Source organism: Capsicum annuum, chromosome 9, assembly GCF_002878395.1.
Source record: "Capsicum annuum cultivar UCD-10X-F1 chromosome 9, UCD10Xv1.1, whole genome shotgun sequence".
NCBI classification, from domain to species: Eukaryota; Viridiplantae; Streptophyta; class Magnoliopsida; order Solanales; family Solanaceae; genus Capsicum; species Capsicum annuum.
In genome coordinates this window covers 104,340,558-104,349,053 of record NC_061119.1, presented here as the reverse complement: position 1 = coordinate 104,349,053, position 8,496 = coordinate 104,340,558, and the positions used below count along the sequence as shown (strand labels likewise).

Here is an 8,496-nt window from a genome sequence, read left to right as displayed (position 1 = left end):
AGAACCTACCAAGTCAATCTATGGAATGCATATAGGACCTGCAGACCATGGGTGAACAAAGAAGGTTCCATAGGTTGAAATCCTGAGAGTTAGGCTGTAGGAATTACACCCGCGCTCTGTGTCAGGACCGTCGGTACTATCTGTGCCCTGTACCAGACCGCAGGTACAGAATGTAGGTGGCCACCGACCCGATTTTCTCCTAGTTAGTTCGGACTTTGATTTTAGGATGTCCTCTTGTACTATAAATACCCTTTATATATTTTTTGTCAGAGTTACCCTCTTTTGATACTCAGAAACATATTTTGATTCCAAGATTCATCTTTGATCTTGGGATTTTCTTTTATTGATTTTAGTCCATTAATTCGGTTACGGTTGTGGATTTTTACACTTCTTTTTATTATGATTCCATCTATACTTTCAATTATGATTGTTATGGATTGTGTCACAACCATAAGTGGCTTAAACCTATAGGCAGGGTCGTACAAACCCTGGAATATTAATGAACTTGAGGAAGTGTGATTGTTGATCTGAACCAATACTCATGGCATGCATTGCTTTATCTTCATTATAACAAATTTCTTAATGAGTGCACACATTTGGATCCCACCTAGATATTGCTACTTACTCCAAAAGAGGAGTAGTGACTAGGAAAAGATAAAGACAATAGTAATTTGGAGTTTAATTATCGATCCACGCTTCTAGGTTATATCTTAGTAAGATGGTCGTTTTTCATATAATAACTAAGGTCTCAAAGGGTAATAATTAACTGGGATCAAGATAAGGGTTAGTAGTGCGACATCCTATGACTAAAAAGGTAAAGGGTGAAAGTTTTCTACTCATCCAAAAGACTGTAGAAGGTACATAACTTATTAATTGTTCAAGCAAGGTATTGGGTAGGTTCAACCATCGTCTGAAGAGTAAGGATGACCAACGTCCTTTGTTAGCTACACTTATAGCTGAGGGAGACCCTTTATGGCTGACCAAATCCAATTAGTGTATTACAAGGCTTCTTTGACTCAAGAGGCAAAATTCTGGTGGGGTGTTGTGCACACCCATTTAATGCTGACCGACGGAGATAGTATTCTGGGTGATGATCGAGCACTATTGGTCGCATGTCTTGTGGCCAACCTTAAGATAAATTTTTGGGAGATTATTCCTGAAGAGATTAAGATTCGGGTAACGAGGTCTGACATAGCTTATCTATTCCCTTTTCTGATTACCAGGCTATGCACAGAGGCAGGGGTACCATATATTGCTAGGATTGATGAGACTTTGTATGCCACTAAGACCCACAACCCTATTCGCTATGACAAAAATCAGCCAAGGCTGACACTTGATAGAGGGATGAGGGTTGAGGTGAACCCTTCAGTTGCAGGCCCTAGTTCAGTACCTGAAGTTGAGGTGCAAGCTTCTGAGGCTGCTCAGTCAGGCTTAGTTCCTAAAGATGAGCCAGGTCCATTAGTTCCTACAACACCAGCGAAAGCTACATCTCAGCCTATTGATATCAGAAAAGTAGCCAAACAGGCCAGATGGTGTAAGATGCAGCTACGTGCCTTTGCTGAGAAGTTTGCTGCTATTGTAGATTAAAGAATCAGGGCTGCTCTTGAGCCCTTTGCTACTTTGTTTGCACGGGTAAAAGATCTGGAGAACCGTTTTGATATAAGGGAACAGAAGCTGACTAGAGCAGAGCTTGCTAAATTTAGAGTGGCCCTAGAAAAAGTAATAGCTGAGATAGTGGTAGTCCAACAACACCAGTTTATGACTTTTGTAGGGCAGACAACTGAGGAATCTGGGGACGAACCTCCAATTATAGATCTTACTACAGAGCTAGAGAAAAAAGAAAAGAATAAAGACAAAGAAGCTAAAAAAGGTAAGAGAAAGAGATAAGAAGATGATGAGAATAAGAGCAAGGACGAGAAAAAGGTAAAAGAATAAGAAGAAGGCAGAGAAGACACTGCAGGTAGATGATGAGTTTACAGAATAGGAGAAAGTGGATATAAAAAGGGCAACGTAAGCGTCCCGAGAGGACAACAAGAAATAGGAAGAAGCACTGTGAGCGAAAGCTATAGGAGCCTCATCTAGCAGAAAATTTAAACCGAAGCAAAGAGAAGCTCCTGATGAGGATAACAATGCTGCAGGGTCGAGGACCCATGATTTGATACTTGATTAACTCCAGGTATATACTAACCCTTAGTTTCATTTTGTTTTGATTTTAATTTGAGGGTGTAGAGTAGCATGTTGTTCTAGCATATTCCGTAAATAACTAGGAGTAGTGCAAGTTCTGTAGGTAGTTAACTTGTTTTGTGATTTTGAACACCTCTCCGAAGGTTTTTTTTGCATGACTGCATAAATTGCACCTTAGTGTGACCACTGTGCATCTCGTCATGGCATTAGTTTAGTTACCTGACCATCACTGCTGAACAATTACATGAACTAGATAGGTAGTAGCCAGAGATGTTGCTTGTGTGCCATGTGTGTGTAAGACTATACCGAGTTCTCTTTGTAGTGTCAAATCTAGAACTTGCCCGATTTGTTTTACCATAGTTGAGATATAGGGGTTAGGAAAGGGTCATAGGCCATTTTTGAATTTAAGTAACTATTAGCCTAAATAACCTTTCTCTAATGTATGATATCCCTTGATCCCGATTTGAGCCTTAACTGACCATTTTTCTTTCAATGATACCTATCACCTTCCCTTTTTATATCATACTGAACCTGTTTTGGCCCTGGTCCTTCATGGACACTGTTCACCTTGAAGTAGGCAAACAGCCTAAGTTGAGGGTGGCTATCATAGGGGTGTGTGATAGAAGTTGGGTGTGAAGAAAGATAGAGTAGAAGAGAAAGAATCAAAGAAAAAAATAAAAGGTTGGGTATTGGTGAAAAAAAGCAAGAAAAGAAACTCTGCTTGAATAAAAAAAAGTACACCCATCTTGAAAGTGTGATCAAGAAAATAGAAAAAGTGAAAAAAAGAAAAAAAAAAAAGAAAAAGAGGTTAATAAGTGGACCCCACAAGTTAAGGTAGTGCCAAGGAGGATAGTCACTCTAAATGCCGTATAATATCATACCAGCCCTAGCCTACGTTACAAGCCGAAGAAAGACCTATAGTGATCCTAGCGTACCTATCTGAAAATCTTGGTAATGACGATAAGGGAAAGCATATGGTATTTGGCATACACTGGTTTGAACTTCATTGTAAGAGTGAGTGTTTTGGTGATGATCCTCGTGTTTATATTTTTGATGTCTGACATGAGAAAAAGAGGGGAATTTCTTTGTTGTGAGGGTACACTAGTATCTTGCTAAGTTACTTACTTGTTTGGTAGTGTACATTGATGCATGCATGGTTGTTGGTACTTAGTTGATGCCATGGGTAGAAGCCTTGGTGTTACATTGTTGCTTTTCAATAAATTGCACAGTAATTTTGAGTTGGTTGACCTTGGAGATGTAAACTGAGTTTTGAGCTAAATTGGTTATTGACTACTGAATGTTCATTGTATTCTCTTAGTTAGTGGTTGCTTGAGGGCAAGGAATTGTTTTAAGTTGAGGGTGTTGATGTGTGAGCAAACGCTAACACATTTAATGCTTTTTAGCTCAAAATAATTGTGAATTCTGAAGCAACTCTTGTTGTTTTGATGTGTTTGCTCATGATATTGTAGAAAAGGGCTGAAGAAATGAGAATAAACAATAATGGAGCAAAAGAGTTGAAAATCTAAGCAAAATAAAATAAAACATGGCTGATGACCTCCATGATAAGTCATCAGCCTCGTGACAGCCTATCAGCATTGGCGTAAACCTTAACCAAGGAGTTGCATTTTGAGGAGCTGTTCTAACGATGCTGATAATGTGGCATCAAAGTCATGATAAGGCATCTAGAATAGCGTCAGCCTTAAGCAGAAAGTTTGCATGGGAAAAAGATATCTGATGACATCGGTGATACACCGTTAGATCCGAGATGCGGCATCAGCCACTTCGTCAGCCTAAGACAGAACCTGAAGGTAACTGAAGCCTCTCTGACACCATCCGTTATAGGGCGTCAACTTCTTGACGCAGCGTCAGCCTAGGAGTCACCTATTCTGGACAATTTTATTAATTTTGTTATTTTATTTCCTTAATTAGGCTTTAGTATAAATAACATCTTTTAAGGTTTTTTTGAGGGTATAATTCATCTACGAGACATCAACTCTAAGAGGGGAGACGCGTATTTTTGCACTCTTTCATAAAATATTCTTGTGTTTTCATATAACTATTTTTGGGGTTTTTACCTTGTGATTAAATCGGCGGAACTACTTGTTGTTTTCTATCCATTCGTAAGTTTATCATTATAATCATGAATTCAACTTGTTATTTTGTTCGTCAAATCATGAATGGCTAATTTCATTAACCGGAGTTATGGGATCTATGGATTAGGGTTTGATATTATACTAGGTGTTTAATGGATCCAAAGAGTAGTAAAACATCTTGAGATTCTGTTGTTTTAACTAAAATCTAGTGGTTGCAAACATTAGGTTATACCTTAGGTTTTATTTGCTTCTAATGGAGAAATACACTAGAGGACATGAATTATCAACAGGGACTCAAAAGCTACCAACATTTTGTTTAATGATTAATGCCGTAACTAGATTTATCTACCTGAGATAACATCCTATTTGAAATTTATAAATTATCTAAGTTCGAGAGAATTAGATAATAAATTGTCTGGTGAGGTCAAGAGATAAGTCAAATAGTATAATTGTCAGGAAGATTCTATTGTTTTACTCATTTCGAGAATCTCTAGCATTACCTAGTATCTGTCAATTCCCAAAACCCTTGGTGAACATAGCTCTGGTTTCCCATTTATATTGATTCCAACAATAAAGTTCAGAAAGTGAAAATTGATTCATTGCGAACCTTAAACCCCCATCTTTTGGAAATGGTAAACTATCAATAAAGCATTTCGTAAACAAATTAACGTTCACACCCTATTCCCTATGGGATTCGACCCCATCCTAGTTGGGTTTTATTTTGACAACGATTGCTTACACCCATTCAAGAATGTAATTTGAGGGTTATCAAAAATGGCGCCGTTGTCGGGGAATACGGTTGTAGACTGAAAATTTTATGTGCAAAAATTTGCTTATAGTTAAGTTTCCCTGATTTACATTTATTTGTTGTTTTTGTTTATTGTAGGTACTATGTTCTTTATGCCAAGCAAGAGAAGTTCCGGAGAACCTCTATTACCAATCAATCCAAAACCTCAACTGATTAGGAGAATGGCTGAACAACAGGAAGTAGAAAAACTAGCTGCTTTAGCCAGGGCTCAGGTGAATGTGCAAAATTTGGGTCAAAAAGCACGTCACCAAAATCCTGATGATAAAGACTTAGGCGATGAGGAATTGCTGAATTCTCAAAACCCAAAGTGAGCTGAGCAATTTACTGCACCAGTGCAGCAAAACGCCAATAGAAATCGTCCAGTCTGAGAAAGGTATGGTCAATAGCCTAGGCAATATGAGGCTGATGAAGATGATAAAGAAATGGATGGAGGTGGTGGAAAGGGTGCTATCATTCTGGCACCGTTGGCACCAGGTGCAAAGTTTAGCATAACAAGTACCATGATCCAACTCTTGAATCTGAAAGGGTTATTTGGAGGCTTACCTGGTGATGATCCAACAATGGATTTGGTGAACTTCATCACCATCTGCAAATCATTTGACAATCCAGGAGTGAGCCAGAACGCGATCAGGTTGAGGTTATTTCCATTGTCTCTATCTGGAGAGGCAATAATGTGGTTAAATGAGTTAGATCCCAACTCTATAACTAACTGGAGACAGTTGAAAGATGCGTTCCTAGAACGGTTCTTTCTACCCTCCAAAAGGGTACAGTTGAGGGACGAGATTAGCAACTTCAAAAAACTTCTAACTGAAGCGCTGCATGTGACTTGGGAAAGGTTTAAAAAGAAACTTGCACAATGTCCTAACCACAATATGACTAACTTGCACTTGATGGAGACTTTTTGCAGAGCTTTTAACTTTGTGTCAAAGCCAATTTTTGACAACACTGTAGGTGGTTCGTTCATTGACTTCTCTTTATTGGATGCTTCTGATATGCTGAATAGAATGACCAAGTAGAGTCGGGCTTGGCACACTATGGATTCTGTAGTGGCTAGCCCTACTATTGGTGGTGGTATTACTGCAGAGCAGCATAGAAGGGATGAAGAACGAGATCAGGACATGGCCCATTTGAAGACGCAAATGGACTTGCTGGCTAAGCACTTACTATCCGGCAAGACTGAAATGGTCAAGGCTGTAGACTCTCAGGGTACTGTATCGGTAGGTGTTTATGCTGAGGTAAACTATATGAGTAAGAGGGGTTTTCGAGGAAATAGCCAAGGGAACCAAGGTCGGAATTTCTATGACAAGCCTAATTATAAAGATAGAGAGCAGGGACATTGGAGAAATAATAATGACAGAAGTGGTTGGTATATTCCTCCTAGAAGTCGGGATGCTGCAACAACTAGTTCTAGCAAGATGTCCATGGATGACATAATAAAAAAGCTGTTGAAGGGAGTGGAAGCAACCAACTCGGGGATAACTAATATGAAAAGTGAGTTTTTTACCCTCAATCAGTTGGTTAGCTCACACTCAGCTTCTATTAAGCAGTTGAAGCAGTAGTTGAGCCAACTTTTAGCTACTCTGAATCAGAGAAATACTGGCACTTTACCTAGTGATACGGTTTAGAACCCGTAGACTGATAGATCTTGTATAGCGATTACCACTCGTAGTGATAAGATGTTATCTGTCCTTTCTATGGGCAAAGCTGTGGAGAAGGAGGTAAGTGTTGATAAATTGGAAGAAAGTAATCCAGTGGAGTCTGAGAAGCTGAATGGCTCTATTGACATATCAGAGAAAGAAGATAACAAGAAAGAGGAAGTTGTATTGAAAAAAATGCCAAGACCACCACCTCCATTTCCTCAGAGGTTGAAAAAGAAAAAAAATAACGAGAAATGTAGCAAGTTCATGGAAATAATGAAACAACTGACTGTGAATATGCTATTGATGGAGGCATTTGAGCAAATGCTGAACTAAGCTAAATTTATGATGGAATTGCTAACAAAGAAACGGAAAGTAAGTTGTGAGCTGGTGGATAGCATCCATCACTATGGTGCTGTGTCTTCACAATAATTAGTGCAGAAAAAGCCTGATCCTAGAGCATTTACCATACCGTGCATAGTTGGGTCCACAAAGTTTACCAAAGCTTTATGTGACATAGTAACAAGTATAAATCTGATGCTGATTGATATCTACAAGAAGCTTGGATTGGGGCAGCCTACCCCCACAATGATGCGTCTTGTTATGGCAAATAGATTGGTTAAGCGATCGGTTGGTATATTGCAGGATGGGATGGTAAAGGTGGATAATTTTATTCATCCTTCAGACTTTGTGATACTAGATTGTGATGTTAATTTAGAGGTGCCCATCATCTTGGGTAGACCATTATTAGCCACGGGGAGAGTATTAGTTGATATGGAGCTCAAAGAGCTCAAGTTCAGATATAGGGAAAAGGAGGCCATATTTAAAATGCAACCTTCTATGAAGCAGATAGAGGAGATAAACATCATCTCGGTTGTGGATGTATTCTAGGTATATGGTAATGAGGTAGTGATATGACATCTTGATGAAGTCTGAGTAGTAAAGATAACCAAGTCGTACCGCGACACTAAATCAGGCGCTATTGGGAGGCAACCCAAAATTTTATTTTCATGCATTTTTTTAATCAATTAGGTAGTAATAGGAAGGAACTGAAGGGGTATAAAAAGGTCAAGTAAAAAATTGAAGAATGCAAGTCAAGTGATCTTGACGACATTCGTGATAGGCTATCACAACAGTGATGGCTTATCACCAATGTCGTCAGAAAGATTAGAGGATGAAAGTTTCTCTGTCAAGGATGATGACCTCTGTGATAAGATATCATATTTCTGACGGCTTATCACGAGTTGGCGTCAGCCATTGTGTTATTCTGAAAAATTTGGGCCCAATTCGATCCAAATCTGACCCGGCCCAAGTGTAAAACCCTTCAAGTTCCCATTTTATTTTATTTCCTTCTTTAAGTATTATTTTATTTCCATAGTAGGATATTTACTTCCTTTCAAAACACTCCCAAGTATACAAGGAAACCTCCTTCCTAATAGTTGAGGGATTGCAAGGAAAATCAGAGTCTATCTCTCATCTTTTCTTCTCTCTCGCATAATCAAGTGGAGTCAACTCATCAGGTATGCTCATAACTTTTCTCTCCTATCATTTAAGTGGTAAATTTGTTGAAAACATGATGCTCTAAAGGAAGAAACTTGAGTTCAAGTTGTAATAGCATGGAAATCGGAAATTAGGGTTAAGTTGTGCCTAAATTGCAAAAATTTAAAAACCCTAAGTACAAAAATAAAAATACCATATGATTATACAAAGAATTTGGTCCCGAAATTATGAATGTAAACTGAGTGGAGGGAAATTCGGAGCTGACAATATTGAT

At 38.7% G+C, this 8,496-nt stretch overlaps 1 protein-coding gene across 1 annotated transcript; it reads left to right on the top strand.

The window, feature by feature from the left end:
- Window positions 1-6,761: 6,761 nt before the first annotated feature.
- Window positions 6,762-7,613, top strand: LOC124887107. Its single transcript, XM_047396288.1, has 2 exons — window positions 6,762-6,905; window positions 7,164-7,613. Exons 1-2 carry the CDS (start codon window positions 6,762-6,764, stop codon window positions 7,611-7,613), a joined length of 594 nt encoding a protein of 197 aa, XP_047252244.1.
- The last annotated feature ends 883 nt before the right edge of the window (window positions 7,614-8,496 follow it).